General features: G+C 46.3%; 1 protein-coding gene across 1 annotated transcript; it reads right to left on the reverse strand.

The window, feature by feature from the left end:
* Positions 1–27,167, reverse strand: BFSP1 (beaded filament structural protein 1, filensin). Its single transcript, XM_014535076.1, has 8 exons — positions 27,163–27,167; positions 26,500–26,560; positions 19,826–19,921; positions 15,478–15,570; positions 11,378–11,485; positions 5,513–5,733; positions 3,144–3,229; positions 1–1,114 (listed from the first exon to the last, which is right to left on the reverse strand). The coding sequence occupies exons 1-8, from the start codon at positions 27,165–27,167 to the stop codon at positions 153–155; spliced, it is 1,632 nt and encodes a 543-aa protein (XP_014390562.1). The 3' UTR covers positions 1–152.

Genomic DNA, 27,167 nt, shown 5'->3' on the forward strand with positions numbered 1-27,167 from the left:
TGCAAGCAAAACAAACCTTTTTAATTAGGCTTCCTTGGCAATGCCAGACAGGCCAACTAAAGTCTAATCCAAACAGGAACCCCTACTCTTTATCATTTGTTCTACCCATCAAAGCACAACCCTACAGTGGCCCCGGGGCATTCCTCCAGAGCCTAGAGGTTGTGAGAGCCCTTGTCTCCCAGTTTCTTCTTGTTTGCCTTTGTCTTTCCAATCACGGTCTCCACAATAACAGCGGTTTCTTCATATGTCTGAATGCTCTCAGTTGAAAACTTCTCCGTGGATTCCATCACTTCCACCCTCTCATAAGCCATGGTCCCGGGAGAGCTCCTCGCCTTCAGGCTGCCACTCCTCTTCCCCTGCCCCTCAGACCCACCCTGACTGGCCCCAGGCCTTTGGGGCGGGGGTGCAGCCGGACCCTGTGGACCAGGTGTGACCACGAGACAGGGCCTCTTGGGCCCTTCATCCTCCTTCTGGCCATCCTGCCTCTCCCCCGGACCTTTCAGTTCTTCGGTATCTCCCTCATCCTCCTTGCCTGCAGTATGCTGGCTGGGTGGGTATACACCTTCCCTCCCCTGCGGATATCCCTGTCCATTCTCCCGAGGGGGTGGGGGCTGCTCAGGAGAGGGCTCCATAGCACGATCCCGATGCAGAGAGCCGTCCTCAGTGGAAACAACCACTCCACCCCTGGCTGGGATAGACACAGAACAGAACTCAGGGTCCACGTAACTGGCATCCCCGGAGACCAGCACGTACCGCCCTTTGGGGTAGAGGTCAACTGGGGGCTCAGGCTCCTCGGGGCTTCTCACTTTCTCCTTGACCATCTTGCAGAGTTTTCCAAAGGCTTTGCTTATCTGCCCTCCATCTGGCATGTCCTCTGGACCTCCTTCTAGGGTTGGGGGACTAGCTTCCTCACCCCCCGACTCAAGCTTAGATTCCCCTTCTTTAACTACCACCTGCACCAGCTTTGTGTCTTCCAGGCCTTTCAGCGGTGTGTCTTCCAAATTTTCATCTCCTCTGTCTTTAGCTATAATCTCCTTTTTCCTTGGAATGGTCTTAGGGAGGCCTTTTTGTCTTGGTTTTGCTGTTGTTATATCCTGCACAGCTCTGGCAAAATCTTAAAAATAAAATTAAAAAGTAAATGGGCAACAAATCAAATATAACTGTCAATGAAAGAGGAAGAAAATGCATTCATTGAAAATTATGCTATCTGTTTTAGAGACCAATGCCTAGCGCTGGGGTGGGTTTACTATTTATGGGGCAAATCAACGGGGAAAGAGGTCTAGATCTGCAGCATCCATGGCCCATGTTAAGGACCCTCCAATGGTGCAACTTTATACAAGTCACTTGACCCCTCTGGGCTTGCAGAGGGAAGACACTGCTATTCTGACTCTCACAGTTCCCATCCCACTGGGTACAACTTACTGAGATGCACAATTCTATTGCAATAACACTTGATAGGAGCAACACCTCCTGTCCCACCTGCTGAGCTCATAGCAGCTACTTGGATCCATAGACTAGATGAAGGAAATCCATTCCACAAAGTCATTCCCACCTTGGACTTCCCCAAAGGAGAGTGGGCAGCGCTGCTTGGGCCTCTGACATGGGCAGAGTGGCTTCAGGCATGGGAATCGTATGACTCCACAAGGTTGCTCCCTTGTTGCACGTGCATCCCAAGCTAAGTAAACATGACCACCCTTTGATCAGCATCCCCTTCCTGCTGGGTGAGGGGAAGCGATGCTAATTAAACTCAGAACTCAAAGGAATCCCCTGTTCCCGAGGCCATATTTATTTCTTCAGACTAGCTAAAAGGAAAAACTAAAACTTTAAGAAAACACACAAAATATAACCCTGCCTCATCCGTGAGGCTTTTCTGCTTCACTCACATGGTGATTTTTTTAACCTTTTCATCCCAAAGGACTTTTGCATCCCCTCCCTCTGTTAACCAGAGGGCTAAGCAAGGGCATCTAGCATGACCCACGGTGTAAGAGCGGAGTGCCAGGAAAGGCCATGGAGCCATAAGGAAGGAGGGGAGGCAGAGAGGGGCATGTCAAAGGAACCAGTGGGGAGCAGATATGCAAGAAGGGGGTGCTTGCAGAACCAGTTACAAGCACCCAGTTTCAGAGCCCAGTGCAAAAGAAAAGGGCAGTTCCCCCTGTGCGAAATGATTAAGAACGTAGAGCCCTAGCTGGTTTGGCTCAATGGATAGAGCGTCAGCCAGAGGAAGGAAGGGTCCCTGTTTGATTCTGGTCAAGGGCACATACCTCAGTTGTAGGTGGGAAGCAACCAATCGATGTGTCTCTCTCACATCAATGTTTCTCTCTGTGTCTCTTCCCCTCCCTTCTACTGTCCCTAAAAAATCAATGAAAAAATATCCTTGGGTGAGAAAAAAAAAAAAAAAAGAACAAACAGAAAAACAATGTCAAGACACTGATAGCAGAGCATAAGCGCAGTACAGGGTCCCTCGTGCATGGGCCACAGCCCTGGGGCTGGCCCTGGGTGTTTGGTGATTGGGACCTGCTGCCCCTTCCAACAGTGTTCTGACCCCAGAACCCCATTTCCACAAACCCCTCTAAGCTGTCCGAGACACGGGAGTTTGAAGGGGATGTGACGTTACCATCTTCTCTTCTCCCAAAACTCTATTTGCTCGTCCAGGACGGGGGAGGGTTAGCTGAGAGGTGACCTCTCACAGGCGTAAGAAACCTTCCCCAAAGGACCGAATGTTGAAGGCAGAAGCCATGCTTGCCAACCAATCTACTTCTTCTCAGTTGTGAAGAGAAGAAAAAATGAGCAATAATTGAGCATGTTCTCTACTCCAGACACTTTTGTATAGAATAGTTCATTTAATTAGGGTGGGAAGGGTGCGATTCAATACTCAGAATATTGAATTGTATCCCCCCATTAAATATGTCTCCAAAGTGGTCTATCCCCCAGTCTGATTTTTCTCCTGTGACCTTTCTGGCTCAGTCCCTTAGCACCTGTGGGAGTTCATCAGAGAGGGAGAGAAGGAGACCTCCCCTAAAAGAGTTTAATTTCCTGATAGATTAGAAGGAAGTGTGAATGTTAAGTTCAACAATAAAGCCACTTAATTTTTTCCATTTTTTTGAGGGCAGAAGACAGCAGAAGTCAGGGTTGGGGAGCATTACCTTTCCCGCTGGGTCGAGGGCTGAGAGAGGCTCCACGGCCCATGGGGAATAGAGTGACAGGCACTTCAAAGAGGGTGGAGCTCAGCCTGGCAGAAAGACCAGAAAGAGGTAGTCACCATCTCCAATTCATCAAGCCACACAGATGGTCAGGGGGTAAAAGTGACCCACTAATTATGAGCAAAAATAACAAAAGCATTCCCTAGATCAAACTTCTCACGAACCACATAAACATTTGCACACTGGATGAGAATGTAAAGGAAATAATCATTGCTTTGAGCTCAAGTCACAAACCGTGAAACACAGAAACATTGTAAAGTGGAAATTGCTTATAATCTCACAATGCCACTACTATGTTGAACAGGGGTTTTTTGTTGTTGTTTGGGGAGTTTTTTGTTAATATATTTTTATTGATTTGAGAGAGGAAGAAAGAGGGAGAGATAGAAACACCGATGACGAGAGAGAATCGTTGATTGGCTGCCTCCTGCATGCCCCACACTGGGGATCGAGCCCACAATCCGAGCACATGCCCTGTCCGGGAATCGAACCATGCTGTCCTGGTTCATAAGTCGATGCTCAATCACTGAGCCATGTCAGCTGGGCAGTTGTTGTTTTGTTTTTTAATAAAACAATGCCCATCCCAGGCTGAAGTATTTAGGGTTACCAGGGTTTAATATCTCCAATTTGTTATTTTTAAAATAATATGCCATATATATATATATATATATATATATAGAGAGAGAGAGAGAGAGAGAGAGAGAGAGAGAGAGAGAGAGGAAAAAAGCAGTTGAGACAAAACATAACCAACTGGTGAATCCGTGTAAAAAGCATTCAGGAGTTGCTTGTTCAATGCTTATAACATTTCTATCAATTTGAAATTAGTATATTAAGACTTATTTTCATAAATGTGTGCATAAAATGTTCACTGTGACATAAATATAATTTGGAATTATGCATGATACATTGACCGTAACGAGAGGGAAAAAATCTTACTTTCCCTGTTAAACACCTAAGTAATTGCTGCTAAGACAGAGCACTCAGAGAAAAGAAAGAACTGCTCTTTGTGGGATACTTCTGGGCGCTTCTATTTTAATTCAATCTAAACCTCAAATAGCAGCAAGAATGAATCAAAGAATCACAACTAAATAGAGAATCAGAATCCTTATATGAAGCAGTGGTCTCCAATCTGCTTTCCGATGATAAAATTTGATATGAATATCCATACAGCCATAGATGTAGATGTAGCTATAGATAAAGATACAGATAACACAGATGTAGGGGTAAGTTAGGAGTGGGTAGAGATGATATTGATGTAGTTGTAAGTGTAAGTATAGATGTATATAATGTATATAATATAAATATAGGTATGGATATAGATGATATACCAGTAAATGTAGATGTAGGTGTAGGTATAAGTATAGACTTAGATGGTGTGATTGTAGACGATATAGATGATACAGATAATACAGATGTAGATAATGTAGTGTGTAGTTGTAGATAAAATAAATGTAGGTAAAAGTATAGATGATATATACTGTATGTAGATTGTGCACATGTAAGTTTAAGTGTAGGCATAGATATAGATGATATAGGTAGAGATGTAGATGATGTAGGTAATGTAGATGTAGGCGTAGATGTGCACATACATGTAGATGGTGTAGATACAGATGTAAATGTAGATGTAGGTTTAAGTGTGGACATAGATGATGTAGAACAGAAGATGTAGATTTAGGTCAGGTAAAGGTGTAGATGTAGATGAGATAGAGACAGAGACTGAGATTTATTTCCCAGCTTGAAGTGAGTGGCGCTCAAGTCACAGCTCCATTACAAACAAGACCAGCTAGCATATTGATGGCCACCTTAAGACCCAACCAGGTGGTACAAATCATGCTGGCAGTAGCAGTAATAACACCAATCACTCGAAGTACTTGTGGTACCAGGCACTGTGCTAGGAACCTCACCTGCAGCATCTCCTTAAATACTCCTGATCATTCCATCTGCTAAGACAGTTATGTCCCCAGAGGCCCGTGGAGCAAATAGTAGCCTTCTCCATGAGGCCTTTTCTGACTGCCCAACTCAAAATTTGAAGCATTCCCACCATCAGCCTCATCTCCATTCCCCTCTTCCCTGCTATAATCTTCTCCACAGCACTTGTCAGAGGTCATACTCCCTCTGTTACACAGTCATTCATCATCTGCCACCACCACTAGGATTCAAGGCCCATGAGATCATGGAATTTTGTGTTTCACTCCCTGCCACCTGCCCACTGCCTAGAGCTGGCACACAGAATGCACTCAACAAGGATCTGTGGAATGAGTGAGTGAGCAGCATGGAGAGACAGGCACTCCCTCACTGTCCCTCTGTGACCACACCTGCTGCCTTCGTTCTCAATGATCCGATGATAGCGGTGCAGCTCGTTCTTCAGGGTTTGCTGGGCGACCACCAGCTGCCGGCAGTCATAGGAAGACTTCTCCAGGCTCCTCTCAGTCTCTTCAATCTCCTTCCGCAGGGTTTCAATCTGTTCATTATAAAGCTGAATCTCGTCATCGTAACACTCATGGGCGTCCTTAATAGCTTGTTCCAGGGTCGCTGTCTGTGGGCAAAGACACAGTTGTAAGGAAACCCATCCCATCCTCTCCCTTAAGACCCAGACTTGACAGGGAAAATCTGGACTCAGCATGTCAAGTTTTGTTTATTTCTCATCAGCGATGGAATCATTTTGGAATCCTTAAGCCCAAGAGGAATGTGAAAACTGAGCTCCCTCTCCTCACACCTGCACAGCACCCACTGAAGTCAGCCCTCTACGTAGCCCCCCCAAAGGCAGTCTGAAGATGACAACCTCAGGAAATAAGAAGACTGCTGTCCATGGAATAAAATGTACAACTCAAATAAAGGATAATCTTCATACTTTAATGCATTGGCATAAATCTGATAGCCAAAAAATAAGTAAAAAGAACAGATACTAAACAGATAAGATGCCAATTTTACTGAAATAATTCAGGGGGGAGAGTGTGCCGTTGTTCTTATTTAGTCACTATGGTGCTTTAACTTTCCCCTGATTATATGTTTTGGTAGCCAAAATGTGTGTGCATGTGTGCACGTGTGTTTGCATGTGTGTGCACATTCGTGTCTACATAAAATAACTTCAGGGAAATACTATTTACATATTAATTCAAGGGAAGTCAAAATTAAGGTGGGAAAATAGAAAAAGTGGCCTTATATTCACTTTTAGAGCTTCTGACATTGTACAAAGAGCCATTTACAAAACCAGAAACAGATTCAGTGGTTGCCAGCGGCAAGCAGGAGGTGGGGAAGGGGTTGACCACAGCTGAGGGAATTTTGGGTGAGGGAACTGTCCTAAATCTTGATTGTGGGTGGGTTATTGCATACACATGTCAAACAGGCGTACTGTGCACTGAAGATGGTGACACTATATGTAAAGATCACCTCAGTTTAAAAAATTATGAGACCCTTGGAAACGTGATCCCTCACTGGACACTTAGTGATATTATAGGATTGTTATTAATTTTAAAGGTGGGTTAATGGTCTTGCATTCTATAAAAATAACCTCCACCTGCTGGACATGTATGTTGAGATATTGCTGGGTAAGATGACATGGTGTTGGGACTGCTTCAGAATTCCACCAGGGGGCATGGGAGGAAGGATGGAGACCTGGGGTCCTGAGACTGTCCTCTCACTTTTATCTGTTTGAAGAGTTCAGAACAAAGAGTAAAAGAAAAGACTGTGTATGAAGAGACCTATCGCCCCCTTTGGGTAGGGGTTCCCCACCCTGGAGTGAGACAGTAATGACTGTGTTGGTGAGTTCTAATGTGGATCAACTCATCAGCCTCACAACCTTAGGCTGTTGTTATTCCCACTTTACAGATGAGGAAACTGAGGCACACAGGCAGTGACTTGCCCACAGATACCACAGCAGGATTCAGACCCACCTGTGCAGGCTGAGACACTTTCAGGAACTAAGGACCCTGCTGCCTCAGCCTCCTCCCAACTGTAGACAAACTGTGCACACTCATGCGTACGCGCACGCGCACGCGCACACACACACACACTCCCAGGCCCAGGGAAAACTCCCCATTTCCACAGATGGACAGGCAAGTATCAGCCTACTCTTACAGAAGACACAAGACACAGGGGACTCGGTGTGAGCCCCATCAGCAACCACCCCCCCCAAGTGTGTTCTCACTAGGAAAATGTCATCTGTATTCTTTGGACCTCCAGGGCAAGCATGATCTTTCTTATATCTCATGAGTTGGTGGGTGGTTGGTGGCTGTCCTGTGGTAGAGTCTGTGGGAGGACCACCTACCTGCCCAGGGCAGGAGGCTCCGTGGATGAGTCGCAACCTATGACTGGCACTGATGCTCCATGTGGTTCTGCCTGAGAAACCAAGATTCCAAAGTCCAGTGAAATGCTGACCAGGTTTATAAAACTGGACTTATATCCACATCTATGTGGCCCTTACAGCTCAATCATTTAAACTATTCATCAAAGGAGGGGTGTTCAGGAAAAATAATAAGAGGCCCACCTTCACCAGCTCCAAGAGGCTCACGCGATGTCTCTGGGTGAGCTACCTCAGCACAGGCGTAGGGCGCTGTCCAGCACCAGCCTGGCTGTCGGAGAACTAGACACAGACCCTCTGTCTAGGAGCCCACAGTTCCGTGGGGAAGGCAGCCTGGTCACAAAGACATGCCCCGGGCACCACGGAGCACACAGAGAGGCCCTCTGGTGCTAAAGGGTGACAGAGAAGACTTCCAGGGGATAGTGGGACAGGTCCTGAAGAGAAAAGGGACTCCCAGAAAGAGAAGTGATGAGCAAAGGGGCAGGTGCCAGGAGCCACAGGACCACAGGAGAAGAGACAGCAGCCCACAGCCAGTCCAGGGCTTCTTGGAGGAAAGCAGCCAAGTGGACAGTGGAGAGAGGCAGGCGGAAGGTGTGTGCCATGCGGCAACTTGAACTTCCTGAGCTTGGCAGTAAAGGTTGAATGAAAGAGTAAGTGTTCAAGCACAGCTGTGGGCTTGCCTTTGCACAGCAGGGATAGATAGGGACCCAGGACAATGCCTCACAGTGAACCCCATCTGAAGGGTGACCTCCTGCTTCAGTCCTCTTAGGCCCCCAGACTCCTTTGGATCCAAGGGGTCTTTTTTAAAAAGGAAATGGCCTTGGCCGGGTGGCTCAGTTGGGTGGAGCATCATCCCATGCACCAAAAGGTTGTGGGTTCAATTCCTGGTCAGGGGCGCGTACAGGGTGCAACTGACAGATGTTTCTCTCTCTTCCTTCCTCTATCTCTCTTTCTTTCTCTCCCTTCCTTTCTCTAAAAATCAATAAAATCATATCCTTGGTAAAGATTTTTTTTTTTTAAAGGAAACAAGAAATCAAGTCTTTCACTGACTACACAGTCTTACCCAAACCTACCACCAGGTGGTGCTAAGTGACTTCAATGAGAATATCATAATTGTTGGTAGCTTTACACTTTCCAATACATTTTTTCACTTTCCTGTCACAGAAATTCTCAGTCAATGCAATTTAGGCAACCTCCTATAAGAAGTGCCACCCCCAAAGGGATGGGTGCTGTGTCTCTCATCCTGTGGATTAGTATCCTGGAACTTGAGCCTGTGGAAACACCTGGAGGGCCTGTTGGAACAAAGCTTGCTGATTCGGTAGGTCCAGGATGGGTTCATGAGTGTGCAGGTCTGTCAAGTTCCCAGGTGCTGCTGATGCTGCTGGTTCAGAGACCTTCCCTGTAGGCCCCTGCTATGGAGGGTTCTGGAAGCATCAGATGTCCTAAGCACGGGCAGAACCAGCTGCCACAGCCCTGCCCAGCTGGAGCCCTCAAGCCACAAGGGGCTCTTCCTCCTCTATCCCCCACCAAGTCCCACAGTCATAGCTGGCCTCAGTTTAGCTACTACTTTGTACAGCCACTAAAACCTTTTAAAATCAGCAAAAAGCCAACCATCAACACCTCCTGAATAAGGCTGTGAAGGACCCGAGCCAGGGACTCAGGTGGACCAAATGTAGAACATTCTGACACAACCTGGTACCCACCTTACCCCAGCGTGGTTCCTAGACTGGCAGCAGCACCTGGGAACCTAGAAATGCAAATTCTTGGGCCATACCTACTGAGTCAGAAACTCTTGGGTAGGCCCAGCCACATCTGTATTTTAATACAAGCTAACTAAGCAAAACTCCAGTCCCCGTGGCCTTTGCCCCTTGGTGTTACACTCATGAATGTGTTCGTTACATGTTGACAGGGACTCTGCAGCTATAATTAAGGTTCTTAATCAGTTGACCTTAAAAAATACAAAGATTATTCTAGTTATTTCTAATCACGTGAGACCTTAAAAGCAGACGTCAGAATAAGATGCACAAGAAAGATTCGCAGCACCATGGCTGGCTTTGAACATGGAGGGGGCCACAACCAAGGAATGCGGGTGGCCTCTAGAACAGTGATGGTGAACCTTTTGAGCTCTGCGTGTCAGCATTTTGAAAAACCCTAACTTAACTCTGGTGCCGTGTCACATATAGAAATTTTTTTATATTTGCAACCATAGTAAAACAAAGACTTATATTTTTGATATTTATTTTATATATTTAAATGCCATTTAACAAAGAAAATCAACCAAAAAAATGAGTTCGCGTGTCACCTCTGACACGCGTGTCATAGGTTCGCCATCACTGCTCTAGAACAACTTCTAGCCAACAGCCAGCAAAGAAACAGGGTCCTCGGGCCCACAGGCACACAGAATTGAATTCTGCCAACACCTTGATTGACACTGGGAGCAATTCTCCCCCGGAGCTTCCAGATGAGGGTACCCAGGCAGGCCAACATCTTTATTTCAGCCTGTGAGACCCAGAACCAGCCTGCCCAGACTTCTGACCTCCAGGACTGTGAGATAAAGGAGTGCTGTTTGAGCCCCTGCTTCTGTGGTAATTCATTGTGGCAGAAAGAGAAAACTAACACAACTTGTGTTTCATCAGACTTACTGCTATAGTTTGTTACAGCAGTCGCCCCCTGATCCGAGGGGGATATGACCCAGGACCCCTAGTGGATGCCTGAAACCGAAGATAGTACCGAACTTTCATCTTTTTCCAGTTAAAGGAAGCACTTTACAGCTTCTCTTTGGCATATACGAATTGCCAGCATCACTACTCTTGTGCTTTGGGGCCATTATTAAGTAAAAGAATGGTTACTTGAACACTGTGATACCACAACAGTGGATCTGATAACCCCAGATGACTACTAGATGACTAACAGGCAGAAAACTTATATAGTGTGGAAACGCTGGACAAAGGAATGATTCACACCCTGGGTGGGAGGGAGAGGGACAGCACAGGATTTCATCATATTACTCAGAAACGCACTCAATTTAAAATTAATGGGTTGTTGATTTCTGGAATTTTCCATTTAATATTTTCAGACCACAGTTGACCGTAGATAACTGAAATCATGGAAAGTGAAACCACAGTTAAGGGAGACTAGTATATATAATATAAACACACATATTATTATATAGGATATGCTTTGGTAATATTTTGATAATTGTTTCAATATCATTGGTTTCTTCTTCATTATATGTACTTTATTGTATGTATATATATTTAACATTTTTCTGAGGGAGGGTCCATGGGCTTTTATTATATAGGATACACACACTTCTATATATACATATATACATGTACATATTACACATATGAACACATACACACACACAAAATACACACACACACACCTGCCGTCTACCCTCTCAGGGCCTCAGAGGAAGCCAAACACTACCAAGTTACCAAAGCGTGTACCATGGAAACAGGATGGAGCTTTTCTGTTGAGTTTAGTTTTCAAAATAAGATGTAGCCCCCAAAAGTGGGGGTGGAATTGAGAGTTTTCCACTAAGAAATTCTAAGCAGGGCAAATACTCTTTCCCACGTTTGTAATCCAAAGGAGCAATTTGCAGTCATGAGGAGAGAAACAGGAAGCACACATTTGAGGAAGTGTAGAATAAAAATCCCAACATGTGTCCATTTCTTCTTATTTTTAAAAACAATTTAAGTTTAAACTAGGCAACCCCGGGCACATAGGCATGTTGAGTTTGTTAGAATCACTGAACTGGATACGTGTGCACTCCTCTGCATGCACCTGACACTGAATAAACGTGTTGTTAACCCTGGTTCACACAGGTGGCTGAATGCCCCACAGGAAGCAGTAGACAAGAGGACCCAGGGCCTACCTGGGCCTGCAGCTCGGCTCTCTGCGCCTGCAGGAGAGACAGGACCTCCCGGCCCTCCTCCAGCTGACTCTGAAGGGCTGTGGCCTCTCGTTCCATCAGGAGTTTCTCCTGCAAAGAAGGCCAGACTCAGCACTCACACACGCTTGGTGTACCAAGGAATCCAAAAAGGAAAGGGACAAGGAAGGCATGGGACCCCGTTATGTTCTGCATGTTTGTCCCCCCTCTTACAAATCCATATGCTGAAGCCCTAACCCGCCATGGGATGGCATCTGGAGGTGGGACCTTTGGGAGGTCATTATTTAAGTGAGGTTATGAGGGTGGGGTCCCCAGGATGGAATTAGTGTCCTTATAAGAAAAGACACCAGAGCTTGTCCTCTCTTTGTGCTGCATCCTAAAAAGACAATGTGAGGGCACGCAGGAGGGTGACATATGCAAGCCAGAAAGTGAGTTTGCACCAGGAACCAAACCTGCCAGCCCCATGATCTTGGACTTGAAGCCTCCAGGACTGTGAAAAATACATGCCTGTTGTTTGAGTCATCCAGTCTGTCTCCAACATCTGAGCCATTAATGCTGTGAGGGCAAGTAAAGTGCAGAGACAGTGTCGGGAGACCTGTACTTTAGAGCCAGTTGTGCCACAAACTGGATAAGAGATTCTGGACAAGGCCTCTTCCCTTCTGTCTAAAGGAAAACTTGGAAGGCAGTTTCTCATTGGGTTCTACTCTCTGTGTCTGTGCAGCCAGCCGGGTCAGTAGGACCCCTGAGCCATCAACTCTGCTAAGACATGGCTGCTTCACAAAGCAGAGGTCAAGGGCACAAGGGAAGCCAGGGACATGGTGAGGCAGCTGCACCACCTATCAGTGCTCCACGGAACGTCCTGGAGATCTCGCAACCTCTCCACTCTCTGCAGAACAGGCACCCGTTTCCAACACGCCTCTCCACTGTGTATTGGGAAGCGTCCAAATCACTTCACGAGAGCCTGGCTGGTCAAGAGCAGTGCCTTCTGACGCAGGGCATGTGGCCTCACAGCCAGGCAAAATCAGAAACAAGCATTTTCCCAGAGCACCCATGTTCAAGGCCACAGGCTTAAGGCAGCCCCCTGCTCTCCAACACCCTGCAAAGTGGCTGGAGCAACCACACAGGCAGAGAGACAGCTAGAGCAAGATAGACATGCTTAAAGGGAGGAAGTGAGAGTGTGGCCCTGTGGCCTGACCCCACGGGGAAGGCAGGACTTGAGATGTAACTGCACAAGAACCTTCTCCCGGTGTGCAGTTCTGTTTCTGGATGCATGAAGGAATGCATGCTCTCAGTGGCTCTCAGTTTGTTTGTCTCTGTCATCTTTGTTTCTCTGTGTCTCAGTCCCCACCTCTCCACCTCAAAGATGCAGACAAGAGGGTGGCTGGGAGCAGAAGGGGCCACATGCCCATGTGTACCAGAAATGGAGGACATATACCACACTGCGAACTCTAGACCTGCAGCCTCGGAATGGAGAGACTGCCTCCCTCCAGCACCCTGCTCGCTTGTCTGGCTCCACCTTCCTCATCTCACATCCCTCCCCACACCTGCCTACAGGGTGCCACTCACATAGTTGGCCCTTGGATACTTATTAAAGAGGAAGGAAGACAGCCCTGCAGCTGTCACTAGTAGCTGGCACTAACTGCCGGGCTGTGATGCTCCCTACCATCCTATATAAAAAAAGCCTAATATGCTGTGTCCAGTCACCCATTCAACCAATCAAAGTGTAATATTCTAATGATATGCTAAGGAAGCGGTTCTCAACCTGTGGGTCGCGACCCCTTTGGGGTTCGAACGACCCTTTCACAGGGGTCGCCTAAGACCATCGGAAAACACATATATAATTACATATTGTTTTTGTGATTAATCACTATGCTTTAATTATGTTCAATTTGTAACAATGAAATTGGGGGTCACCACAACATGAGGAACTGTATTAAAGGGTCGCAGCATTAGGAAGGTTGAGAACCACTGTGCTAAGGCCACTCAACTGCTCGCTAAGCCGTGCACTGACCACCAGGGGGCAGACGCTCCAATCAGTAGGTTAGCTTGCTGCTGGGGTCCGGCCGATTGGGACTGAGTGAGACAGGTTGGACATGCCCTGGAGCCCTCCCGCAGTCTCTCCCTGGCTGGCCAACCTCCCGCATCCCTCCCCGGCCCCAATCGTGCACCAGTGGGGTCCCTCAGTGGATGTCGGAGAGCCTGTGCCCTCTCAAAATCTGGGACCCCTCGGGGGATGTGGGAGAGCCAGGTTCGGCCCAATCCTGCAGGCCAGGCCAAGGGACCCCACTGGTGCACGAATTTGTGCATTGGGCCTCTAGTAAACTTATAAACAATGCCACTCCCAATATCTAAAGATGTCACTCTGGGACCAGGGGGGAACCAGACAGAAACAAGACCCTCTGAAACTGTGCCTGAGCTCAGACCAAAAGACCTCTGTGCAACCACAGAAATGGCCAACCATCCACTCTCCCTGATAACACAAGTGATGCTGCTGAATTGCCAGGTACAGCTTTAGCCACACTCTATTTCTCTGCCCCCTTGAGAGAAATGATCAAGATACTCAGCCATAGGACCAGCCCCTTATGAGAGCACCCAGCCCAGAGCAGGGCCCTGCCTACCTGACCCTCCCCCACAGATACCCTGCAAGTCCCCACCGTGTACACCCTCCCTTCCTGCAGTGAAAAATGAACTCAGCTTTATGTGACTACAGGTGTGAACCCAGTGGCCTCTGGTGAGAGGGCACTGATATGATGCTTACTGGCATGTTAACCAGTTGACCTGTGTTCCTGTAATTATAAGAACCGCTAATTACACCCTTATTTGAGCAAATGTGGCAGACATGTTTTTTAAGACATTAACAAGAATCAATGAAACAAACCTGAAAGTGACCATTTAACTCATCTGTAGAGCTTTTAAGCTAAGATTAGTAAAGAATGTGGTATCTGTGTTTCTCCATCTTTAACATGCACATGGATCCCTGGAGATCTTGCTAAAATGGAGATTTTTATGCAAATTCTGCATTTCTAACAAGTTCCTGGCGATGCTAATGATCCACTAATGATCATTGATGCTCTCAGAGTAAGTCCAGACAGTCTCTATAATCTTACAACTCAGAAGAATTCTGTTACAGGGAAAAGAAGATATGATTTTAAAAGCCGGTGTGGCTCAGTGGTTGAGCATTGACCTATGAACCAGAAGGTTACGGTTTGATTCCCAGTCAGGGCACATGCCCAGATTTCAAGCTCGATCCTCCAGTGTGGGGTGTGCAGGAGGCAGCTAGAGAGTTAAGTGGAGAAGGAATGTGGAATATTATTGGGAATAATGTTTTACATCCAAATCCCCATTTTTTAAGAGTCATCTTCATTCATTTCTATCCTTGCCTAATCGTTTTTAAGCCACTAACTTGCAGAGCCGGATCTTGAAAATATAGTCACTAATTACCTGAATCTCTCTGTATTCAAATTTTATTGTCAAATTCATATGAGGAATAAGAAAACCCAATCTAAAAATGAGCAAAAGATTTGAGTAGATATTCCAACAAAGAAAATGTACAGATGGCAAATAAGGACGTGAAAAGATGTTCACCATCATTAGTCCTTAGGTGAGGCAGGTAGAACCACAGTGAGATGCACAACATTCCTATTCGAAGAGCAACAAACAAAAGCAAATAAACACCTGACATGCCCAGTGCAGCCAAGATCCAAAGCAACACAAACTCCCAAACACTGCCGGTGAGGATGCAGAAAGGCTGCAGGGCATTGGAAACAGTCTGCCAGTTTCTATAAACTATACAAGGAAGAACAGCCCATGATTTTCAAGAGAAAACTCCTAAGAAAACGGTCAGGGAAACAATTTATATCCTCAGATGTCTAAAGAGCAGCGTTCACAGACTGAGAAGGAGAACAAGAGTAAACTTCACATGTGAACACAAAGCCGAGTGGGGAGGAGCTAACCCACCGCAGCAGCTCCGCGCAGTCTGTCCGCCTGACACCTTTCCCCTTTCCGGGGGGGTGTGAACTAGGCCCAAGGTGCTGTAACAAGGACCTCCAGATGCGCTTTCCTGCAGCCTGGGCCCCAGCTCTTACCTCCCTCGTCCCATCTGTAATGGCGGCTGCTTGAGGAGTGGTTTGGATGATCTGCTGCAGGAGGCTGGTGTAGGTCTGAATTTCCAGAAGATTCTGTCAGAGGAAAGACAACATTCTCATTAAAACCTGAGCTGCCCGAGTTTCTTCCTCCGGGACCAGGTGACCCCGGGGATGAAGGCTTCCTCATAGTCCTCTGTCACAAAGAGCACATGCCACGATCTTCACATCTCCAATCTTCACAGGATCAACGGGCCGATGGATAACAGGCTCGGTTTGCTTCATTCCCCATCAGCTACGTGCATGCTTTGCTGCTGTCTTCACAGGGCCCCCTCCGGGACCAGGTGACCCCGGGATGAAGGCTTCCTCATAGTCCACTGTCACAAAGAGCACAGGCCACGATCTTTACATCTCCAATCTTCACAGGATCAACGGGCCAATGGATAACAGGCTCGGTTTGCTTCATTCCCCATCAGCTATGTGCATGCTTTGCTGCTGTCTTCACAGGGCCCTGCAGACAGGGCTAAGGGGGGAAGCAGAGGAGGACCAAGCCCCAGAGCGTACAAAGGGCCCTTTCTGACCCCAGAGCTGGGCACTGCTTCAAAGGACAGAATTTGGTCGTGGGTCCCAGACAAAATCACTTGCTAGCTGCGTGTGGCCGCGGGCAAGCTATTAATAGCTCCTAAAACTCAGGCTCTTCTATAAAAGTGGGATCACAAGCTGAAGAGCACTGTGCCCAGCTCCGTGCGTGAGGACTGATGACACGTCTCACAGCTGTGCCCCCTCCAGGCAATGGTTATCTTGTCCAGGAAGGAGCTCAACTCCTCCCAATCCAGTCCCACCCAACCCAGGCCAGTGACTAGATGGCACAGGAGTAGAAAAAACCAGCCCTCTTACCTCAGGTGGGAACAGCCTAGTGGGGTGAGACTCATGACCCAGAGCCCCCAACCCAGAGGTGGGATCAGACTGAGGCTCCAGCTGAACCGGGGCCAGCCCAGTTCCCACCCCTATGCTCCGCTTCCTCCCTCCCTTTCTCCTAGGTCAGCCGTGGGCAAACTACGGCCCGCGGGCCGGATCCGGCCGTTTGAAATGAATAAAACTAAAAAAAAAAAAAGACCGTACCCTTTTATGTAATGATGTTTACTTTGAATTTATATTAGTTCACACAAACACTCCATCCATGCTTTTGTTCCGGCCCTCCAGTCCAGTTTAAGAACCCATTGTGGCCCTCGTCAGGGGTATGCAAGAGGCAGCTGATCGATGTTTCTCTCTCATCGATGTTTCTAACTCTCTATCCCTCTCCCTTCCTCTCTGTAAAAAATCAATAAATATATATTTTTTTTAAAATCACCACCTTAGGCTCTGCTGACAGGGAGCCTGACCTAAGACACTATCTTAAGAGGCTGTTGTTGGGATCCAATGAGATAATGCACAGAAGTGTCATAGTGTGAGCGTTCACCATTATTATTATTATCATTATTATTACTAGAGGCCTGGTGCACAAAATTTGTGCACTGGGGGTGGGGGTTCCCCTCCGCCCAGCCTGCACCCTCTCACAGTCCAGGAGCCCTAGGGGATGTCTGACTGATGAAGCGGGCCTAAGCCATCAGTTGGACATCCTTAGTGCTGCCACGGAGGCAGTAGAGACTCCTGCCACTGCCACTGCCACTGCACTCTCCAGCCATTAGCCCAGCTTCTGGCTGAGCAGTGCTCCCTCTGTGGGAGCGCACTGACCACCAAGGGGCAGCTCCTGCATTGAGCGTCCACCCCTAGTAGTCAGTGCGTGTCATAGCAACCGGTCGTTCCACCGTGGGGCCGAAACCGGCTCTCCAACATCCCCAAGGGGTCCCAGATTGCGAGGGTGTGCAGGCCAGGCAGAGGGACCCCACCAGTGCACAATTGGGGCCAGGGAGGGAAGAGATGTGGGAGGTTTGCCAGCCAGGGAGGGACCGTGGGAGGGCTCCAGGGCATGTCTGGCCCGTCTCACTCAGTCCCGATCAACTGGACCCCAGCAGCATGCTAACCTACTGGTCAGAGCATATGCCCCCTGGTGGTCAGTGCACATCATAGTGAGCGGTTGAGCGGCCTTAGCATATCATTAGCATGTTACACTTTGATTAGTTGAACAGCCAACCAGACAACCAGACACTTAGCATATTAGGCTTTTATTATATAGAATTATTGTAAATTGCCTTGAAGAATGTTTTGAGCTGCTTAGAAACTGCCCCCAGGTACTGCTCCCAGGATTCCAGAAAAGTACAGCAGAGTCAGGAGGGCAGGAGAAGAGGAGGAACCAGGCTGGGCCTGATGGAAAGTTGGAGGAAGCCAACGGGAGGGAACATCCCTTCAGTGCACAGCAGCAGGACTGCCTTTGTGATGAAGCAGGTACACACTGAGGCAGGAAGAGGATCTAATGCTTGCTGAGCACTGGCCAAGGTCCAGGTTACACCAGGTGCTTCACCTGCATTATCATGGAGCCTCAGTTTGGGTTTCCCCAGAAGAAGACTATTATACATTGAATGTTGTGTCCCTCCCAATTCACATGTGGAAGTCCTCACCCCCAGTAAGATGGTATCTGGAGGTTGGGCCTTTGAGAAATAATTAGATTTAGATGTGGTCATAAGGGTGGGGCCCTGGGGTGGGATTGGTGCCCTCATAAGAAGAGGCTTGAGAGCTGGTTCTCTCTTTCTCTCTCTCTCTTCAAGCACATGCTCCTGGGAAGGGCCAGGTGAGCACACAGGGAGAAGACAGGAAGAGGGCCCTCACCAGAATCTTACCAGGCTGGCCCCCTAATCTTGGTGTCCCAGCCTCCAGAACTGTGAGAAATAAATTTCTGTTGTTTATAAGACACCCGATCTGTGGTATTTTTTTATAGCAACTCAAGCTGACATCAACAGATCCTAAGAAAACGGTCTGAGTGCAGCCCCACCAGCGTGGCCCAGTGGTTGAGAACTGACCGATGAACCAGGAGGTTATGGTTTGATTCCCGGTCAGGGCACATGCCCAGGTTTCACGCTCGATCCCCCAATGTGGGGTGTGCAGGGGGCAGCCGATGAATGATTCTCTCTCATCATTGAAGATTCTATCTCTCCCACTCCCTTTCTCTGAAATCAATAAAAATATATTTTTTAAAAAGAAAGAAAACGGTCTGAGTGCAAATAGTTTACTCAGACAAAGATGCCAGAAAATGTAAGTAGTAGAGTGAGGAGGTGAGATAGGAAGGGCAAGGCAGCCAAAAAGGGGTGTTTTACCAGGTAAGTTACCACTATGAGCACTGGGAGCTGAGGCCCAGTGGGGATCTCTGGAGGCCGGTGCAGAACAGCAGGTAAGAGATAGCTGGGGACATATCCAGCAACTCACATCCATCACTGGCTAAGGCTGCTCCAGGGCATTCATTTCCCAACACTTCCCACGAGGCAGAGCAGCTCTTGCTGCCGGTAGAAAGTAGGGAGGCAGGGCTGCCGCTATTGGCAGTTAGAGGGAGGCCAGAGCTCACTGCAGAGGTCAGCCCACAGGGTCATGGCCACAGGTCAGCTACACGGAGTAAACCACACAGCCTTGTAGGAAGGAGAGTCCATTACTGTCATGTTTTTTTGTTTTGTTTTTTCGTTGTTGTTTTCCTCATCCAAGGATATGTCTCCACTGACTTTTAGAGTGGAAGGGAGAGAAACATCGATATGAGAGAGATACACCAATTGGTTGCCTCCCGCACTCACCTGGACCAGGTCCAGGAATCAAGCCTGTAACAGAGGTAGGGGCCCTTGACCAGAATCAAATCCGGGACCCTTCAGTCCTCAGGCCGATGCTCTATCCACGGAACCAAATCCACTAGGGCTGTCATTTGCATTTTAAAGATAAAAAAGCTCAGAGAGGTTAGGCTACTTGTCCATGATCACACAGCTCCAGGATTTGATTTTTCCAGTTCATCAAGGCCCCCCCAAAGTCGGGCCTTTAAGAAGCTGGTGGGTTAGGGGGCAGAGAAGAGCATTACATGAGAGGAGGCCCCTGAATGCCTCGATTAATTGGCTCAGAAGAAGAGTTAAAACATATATATTGCATTTTCTGAGCTGAAACAATTTATAGGCTGTAGTTTATCCAAGACATATCTATGTAAAATCTCTCTGTGAACTGTAATGTACTAGTTCCCAACACCCCAACCAACACACACACACACACTTTTGCCTCCTCCTCTACACATGTCTGGCTCACTAAGAACTGTCTAGCAACCAACCCATCTCCCACTTGATTCTGGAGCAATGCACACAAAAGTAACCCAGTCTAGCAGTCTCACTTTTCAGCCACGAGTGCCCTGGACTTCCTGGGAGAAGAGCATCAGAAGGGCTGTGGTTACCTTTTTGTACCTGTCCTTTGCTGCACTGATATCGTCCTGCAGAAACTGGGCCTCAATCTGAAGGTGCAGATTGCGCAGTAAGGCTTCATCAGCTTCCTGCAATGAGAGAGCATCACACATCCGACTCTGTGGGGCACAGAGATGGGTGTGGAATTGGCCAGGTGCGTGTACCCACAGACCCCTTGGAGTTTTACTACAACGCAGATTGTTGTTTGTGGGTCTGGGAGGGGTCTACGATTCTGCATTTCTAGCAAGGCATTGAGTTAGCCCAGTGGTCGGCAAACTCATTAGTCAACAGAACCAAATATAAATAGTACAAGGATTGATATTTCTTTTGAGAGCCAAATTTTTTAAACTTAAACTATATAGGTAGGTACATTGTTATTAACTCAATTAGGATACTCCTAAGGCTTAGGAAGAGCCACACTCAAGGGGCCAAAGAGCCGCGTGTGGCTCACGAGCCGCAGTTTGCCGACCACAGGGTTAGCCCATTGGACCTGGTCTGGAATAGCTAATATGTGTACACATTCAAGTTCTCAATGGGAGTGATTTTCACCCTCAAGGGGACATTTGGCAATGTCTGAAGACATTTTATTGTCGCCACTTGGGTGGTGGGATGTTACTACTGGCATCTAGTGGGTAGAGGCCAGGGATGCTGCTAAATATCCTACATACACAGGACAGCCCCACACAACAATCATCTAGTCCAAAATGGCATTAGTGCCGGGGCTGAAAAACCTTGATCCAGACAGATCAAAGACAATGTTAGGGTATATTTACCAACCAACAACCTTAAAATTTAAGTTACACCTATATTTGTCCTATATCTCATCATCAGTGAGTTAAGTTTCTAAGACTAAGAAATAGTTTTCGCTTAACACTGAAACCTTCAATTTAACCATTTCTCCCAAGGTCTGTTGCTCACCTCCCTGAGGCTACATATCCCTAATGCAGCATGCATTTTACAATGACTGCTGTGGTGAGCGGCATTCATTCCTTTAAAGTTGGAAATAACATTTATGACAGGAGGTTGAATGTTCTCACCAAACTTTTTGAGAATTCACCGATTTTTCTCTCATTGATCTTGTTTAAATGAACCAACTAGGTTGAAGAGCTGTTTGGGCTCTTAATGAGATAGTGCCATGACAACTGGAATTGACTTAAACACTTCAGTTGTCCAGTGCAACATTACAGGTGAACATTACCTGGACTCCTCAAGACATCTCGGCCATGCACGCCTGCCAATACCTGGGGCCTCGCTAAGTGAATTTTTACTGACTTATTAATGACTTGTTAAAAAAGCATGATGCATGTCAGCAATGGGCTCTCATTAATAAAGGAAGATGTGTGGTTTGGCTAAAATATTTAAGACACTCTCCACTCTTGCATGAACAGGGTTAAGAGAGTCAGGTATGTGGACTGGTTAAGACAGTGGTTGGCAAACTCATTAGTCAACAGAGCCAAATATCAGCAGTACAACAATTGAAATTTCTTTTGAGAGCCAAATTTTTTAAACTTAAACTATATAGGTAGGTACATTGTTATTAACTTAATTAGGGTACTCCTAAGGCTTAGGAAGAGCCACACTCAAGGGGCCAAAGAGCCGCATGTGGCTCGAGAGCCGCAGTTTGCTGACCACGGGGATAAGATATTCTGAGACACTCCCACCATTGCACTAATGGGCTTAGGTTCTGGGAAGGCCTCTGGTCTGCTCTCTTAGGAAAGACCCCTGGTTCCTTAATTGTTCCTGTAAAAGACCACTGGAGAAGGAAGATATGAGAATGTCTGGTGCTGACAATAAGGATACCAGGATTCTGACCCTGTTGGATTACCTGCCTTGAATGAATTTTTCATGCAAAGTGTTGCCTTAGTTCCTAAAACATCAGAGAGCCAGGACTTCATGGAACCTAGAAAACAGGTTGTATGAACTTTTGGGGGTCTGCAGCAAAATAAATGTTACTAAGAAATATATGTCAACAATAAAAAATAAACTTAAAAAAAAGAAAGAAAGAAATAGACTGGCCAGCATGGCTCAGTGGCTGAGCATCAATCTATGAACCAGGAGGTCGTGGTTTGATTCCTGGTCAGGGCACATGCTGGGTTGCAAGCTCAATCCCCAGTAGGAGCCATGCAGGAGGCAGCTGATCAATGACTGTCTCTCATCATTGGATGTTTCTACCTCTCTCCCTCTCCCTTCCTCTCTGAAATCAATAAAAATATTTTTAGAAAAGAAAAGAAAAGAAAGAAAACAAAAGAAAATAAAAGAAAAGAAAAGGAAAGGAAAGAAAAGAAAAGAAAAAGAAAAGAAAAAAGAAAAGAAAAGAAAAGAAAAGAAAAGAAAAGAAAAGAAAAGAAAAGAAATGAAAATATATGCCTTGTGTGAATCTGGTCTGAAATGTCGCAAGATTGTAGGGGAGTGGCCAACCCTCAACCAACTCAAACTTCTGAAGCTATTTTATCTACAAAAAACCAACCTTTTAGTTTATCTTAAAGAACTAAAGAGTTCTACAAGATCAGATCAGTTAATTAGCAATCATTAGCAATGTATCTTAAAGCATTCCTTTTTGCATAGACTTATGCAAGTAAACACTAAGTTATTCCAATACAGCAAGCCTCAGGCATGATTTTAAAGTCTTTCTAGTAGCCCTATTAAATAAAATAAAAATAAATGGGTAAAAGTAATTTTAACATTTTCTTTCACCAAATATACTCCAGATATTGTCATTTCATCATGTAACCAATATTTTTAAAAGTTATTAATGATAGTTTACATGCTTCCCCTTAGGCTAGGTCTTTGAAACCTGGTGTATATTTTATACTTATAACACATTGCAATTTTTTTTTACAGAAATGCCATTTTATTTCCAATTTTTATTTTATATCCAGCAGGTTTGTTGTCGAAAATGCTTATGAGCTCTGATTGCTTATGTGTATATTCTCTTAGATTTTCTATGTAGAAAATTAGATTTTGAACAATGATAACTTTATTATTTCCTTAACTATCCTTATACATTTAATTTATTTTTCTTAACATTTTGAATAACTCATGACATCAATATAATGTTGGATAAAAACATAGAGCAGTTATGCTTGTCTTGTTCCTGATTTGAAAGACAATATTTTAGTTTTTCAGCATTGGTTATGATGTTTGCTCTGCATCTGGGATAAATATCTATTATGAAATTAAGAGAAATCTCATTTATTCCTAGTTTGCTAACAGTGTTTAGAAAATTTGAATAACACATTGCAATTTGAGTCATCTGCATTTCAGTTGCTCCCAGCCATGCCTAGCCAGTGACTCCCAGGCTGGACGACACAGCTCACCAGAATTAATCTTAGGCACAGTGGAGCATCTCATTCTTCCTCAGTGAGTCCTCCTGGTTTCTGCTCCAAGGTGAATCCCCTAGTCTCTCTATACACTAATTTCCTCATCCCTAATTCTTTCCTCTGAAGACTCTGAAATCCCTTGCTTTGTATCAGGAACACCAACAGTGGGTGACAAGACAGAAGGAAGGAAGGACCACAGACCCGAGCCTTTCTGTGGCAAGTATAGGCAGGAGTAGGGTCTTTGGGTCCATGGCTCATTCTCCACCTCCCAAAGACAACCAGGGAATCTGTCTCCCAGGAGACAGACACAAAGCCAGTGTCTCTGGGTAAAGATGGCCCCTTCACACTTGATATTGGTGCCCCATCCATCTCCCCTGGTGTGGGGAGGCATGGGACTTGGTTGGAAAGTCTGTAAGGAGGATCTCTGAAAGGTCGGAGGCCTCTAGGGGACCTTGCTGAAGGTGGCAGCCCCTGCCTTGACTTTTTCAAACAAGTCTGACCCCCCGGGGGGTTTTACTAGAATCTTTATGTTTAGACTTCAAAACGTCCTTGTATGAAAGACACTACAGATACAGGTGCTTTCTCAAGGATACTTACCCTGCAGATTGTATCTTGAGGTTAATTTTAGTTCAAGCTGTGGTTACAATAAAAGCCTAAGGAGGCAGGTGAACAGGGCTGTTTGCTCCTAAAGCAAAACAGTCCCTTAGCCTCTCTTTCACAGAAATGTGTGTCAGAGTAATGTATTCATCCATCACTCAGGGTCTGCCAGTCAGCCAGCCCTGGCACCCTGGGCCACCCCCAAGGTCACACAGATATGCTGAGCACACTGATGGTGTCCTGTATCTCTATGGACTGGAGGCACAGTCCAGAAGTGTGGGTGTTAGCACCCCAGGAGCGACCCTGGGCCACTGAGGGACAGGAGAAAATGAATGAGTCCCTCAGCTGGCCCACCCCCCATAGCAACAGTTCAGAGGTGAGTTCCTCAGTCTCAGAGGGTGAAATGAGAACTCAGCACTCAACTCTTGAGAAGCAGAGAGAAGCCCAAGACAGATTCTAGTCCCCTTGTCTTCTATTAACTTTCATTAACTAGCTGCATGACCCACTGGATCAGTCTGGCCTCAGCCTTCCCATCTGTGGGGCAGACTAGTTTCCAAGCTGCATTTGGCAGAGCCCTCAGGTTCCATGGAGTTGCTTGAAAGGGCTCTGGGGGAGGAGGGCTGCTAGGTGGATGGGGTGCCTGTCCCACCATCATGTCCTTAAAAGAGATCTCTGCTTTGGCTCCATACATTGGCTTCTCTTGAATATTTTGTTTAAAGGATGTGGCTTTAAAAAGTTTGAGAATTGCTGGCCAACGTGGCTTAGTGGTTGAGCGTCGACATATGAACCAGGAGGTCATGGTTCAATTGCCAGTCAGAGCACATGCCCAGGTTTGGGACTCCATCCCCAGTAGGGGGCATGTAGGAGGCAGCCAGTCAATGATTCTCTCTCATCATTAATGTTTCTATCTCTCCCTCTCCCTTCCTCTCTGAAATCAATAAAAATATAAATAAATAAATAGTTTGAGAATCAATAATTTCTAGGGTTCCTCCTATTTCTAAAATTGAGTGTTTGGTCCCTTTATTAGCAATAGCACATAGTCCTTGAAACCCAACTTCCAGTTCTTCAGCTCCAGTAATTGTGTATCAATTATGGATGAATTTTTGGTCTAAATTAAGATGTTTGAGAACTCTGCCCCACCCCAACCTCAACAGTCATTCTTCCCCTACCTCCCTCTTAGGATCATGCCAAAACCACCACTCTTAGGTCCCATCAGCCAGCCCTTTAAAACGCCCAGCCAACATTTGTCCATAAAGGAGAGATTAATCAGGTGCTTCACAAGCACGTTCTCCCCCTTGGAAGACAATCACCTGATAAATTGCCCCAGAAAACTCCCAAAGGTGAGGAGGTGCCACTGGAATATGCAATTGCTGGCATGTTGAGAATTTGTTTGGAAGTGTTTTCTTTTGTTTGTACCGGAACTCAGAAATGTGTAGACGCTTGTGTTTTTATTGTGCTTTGGATTCTGTCAGCTGCCCTTTCCAAAGCTCCCCCAGCAGAAACGTCGAGATGTTTCCGAACAGAGACTCTGGGTCAATAATCTAGTTTTGGGAAGCATTCCAACCCTGATATGGTGTGTGCTTTAGATCTAGGTCAGTGGTTCTCAAAGTGTGGTCCCTGGACCACGCCACCTGAGAAATAACTAGAAATGTTAAATATTTGGCAGATCCCAGACCTACTGGGTGAGAAGGCCTCGGTGCTGGGCCCAGGAATCTGCATTTTAACATGAACTCCAGGTGCTGCCAATGCACACAGACGTTTCAGAGCCACTCACTGATCTGGGCCACTTCTGAGAAAGGCACTGGAAGAATAACTAGAATCTGATGAATCCTTGAGAAATCAGCCTTGCCAACCCCCTCATAGAAGGTCATTAAAAATCCTGCTGTCTGTATCTATACCAAGCACCAAATCCAACCTCTGAGCAGCCTAATTAACACACACACACACACACACACACACACACACACACACACACACACAAAACTGCTAAAGAATGAGCATTCAAGTTCGTTAAGATTTCTAGTTAATTAGGTTTACAAAAAAACAAAAACAAAACAAAAAAACAAAAAAACACCTACTTTGATTCTGGATGTCAAAAAAACATTCCAAAAATTTTTCGGTCACTTTCCTTCCTGGTCCTCAGACTGGCCTGGAGAGAGGGGCTGGGCATGTTGACAACTCTCCATCCTCTCTCTTCCCACTGCCTCATTTCCTGACTCTGCCCTCTCCCCTCCACATTCCTCCTCACTCCTCCTCTTCCCAGCCTCCTCCTAAACTCCCATTTTCCATGGCCACACCCAGGGATGAATCCCTTTACCGAAACAAAAGGAAATGGGCATTGAGACTCAGTTGATAGCCAAAACCTTATTGATCTAATATGTGTACACATTCAAAGATTTGTCAACCAAAATCATTGATATGACCAGCCAACAGGATGTGAATTATACTCTTCCATTTCACCTCCTTCTTCCCACTTGACGATCTTAATGGATAGAGAACCTGAAGGTCCAGCCTTCACCTGCCAGGTTCTCTCTCAAGATCCTGTATCCTGTGGTAGAGGAGTATGTGTTTGGGCGTGTGAGTTCACACAAAGATTTAGTTGAAATTACGAAGTCAAGAAGTAAAGTGACAGCAAAAGAAATAGGTGAACCTTGAAATACCACAAAGAGGAGTGTGGGTAACACTCATCGCAGCCATTTAGTTCAGTCCTGTCATTAATCTACTCAAACCCAAGGATGTGCTCAGCTCACCTTGTTAAGCCGCTGAAGCGTTTCTTTTAGCAGCACTTGACATTCACATTCATTCTCATACCTGCAAATTGCACACATAAGTAAAAGTTGAGCAGCTTCTACGATTCCACAGAGTTGATCACACAATCAGCATTACATTTAATCCGATCTGAGTATTATGCCCTCTCTTTTAGAAGAGGTCCCTAATTTTAAAGCAGAAGCTGATGCTGCCTCTCCAAGCCCACTGCTTCCCAACCTCTTTCACACCCTGCCACACACAGGAAGTGCTGACATGGGCATCGCACCTGGGCTAACTGGGAGCAGTAAATGGCCCAAGAGTCTTCCCGTCTGGAGGCCCAGTCCCAGTCCCCCAGCATGTCCCTCCCAGCCACCAAGGATGAAAGAATGACACCTCAGCACACCTGGAATCCAACAGTGGCACAGAGCCTGGGAATCTGCCCTGCCTGACAACGCCATTGACCTGACCTTGTGTAGATTTCCTACACTCTGGTATTTACCAACATGTGTCGGTGTCTCTGGATTATGCCATTTAACCCTCACAAAACCCTGAAAGAAAGACGTATTCTTACCACTAAAAGGTTCCCCAAAATGTGCCATTCTGGCATGTGAATTATTTTGAGCTAAAGGCAATCAAGACCCTGTGGGCACACAGGAAACTTTTACCTCAT

Source organism: Myotis brandtii, unplaced genomic scaffold, assembly GCF_000412655.1.
Source record: "Myotis brandtii unplaced genomic scaffold, ASM41265v1 scaffold137, whole genome shotgun sequence".
Classification (NCBI taxonomy): Eukaryota; Metazoa; Chordata; class Mammalia; order Chiroptera; family Vespertilionidae; genus Myotis; species Myotis brandtii.

Excerpts from the sequence above, each read along its gene's own strand:
- BFSP1 (XM_014535076.1), bottom strand. Across the intron at positions 11,486-15,477 it reads TTACAGATGGGACGAGGGAG|GAGAAACTCCTGATGGAACG; the intron begins GTAAGAGCTGGG and ends CCTTCTTTGCAG. Across the intron at positions 3,230-5,512 it reads ATTGAGAACGAAGGCAGCAG|GCTGAGCTCCACCCTCTTTG; the intron begins GTGTGGTCACAG and ends TCTTTCTGCCAG.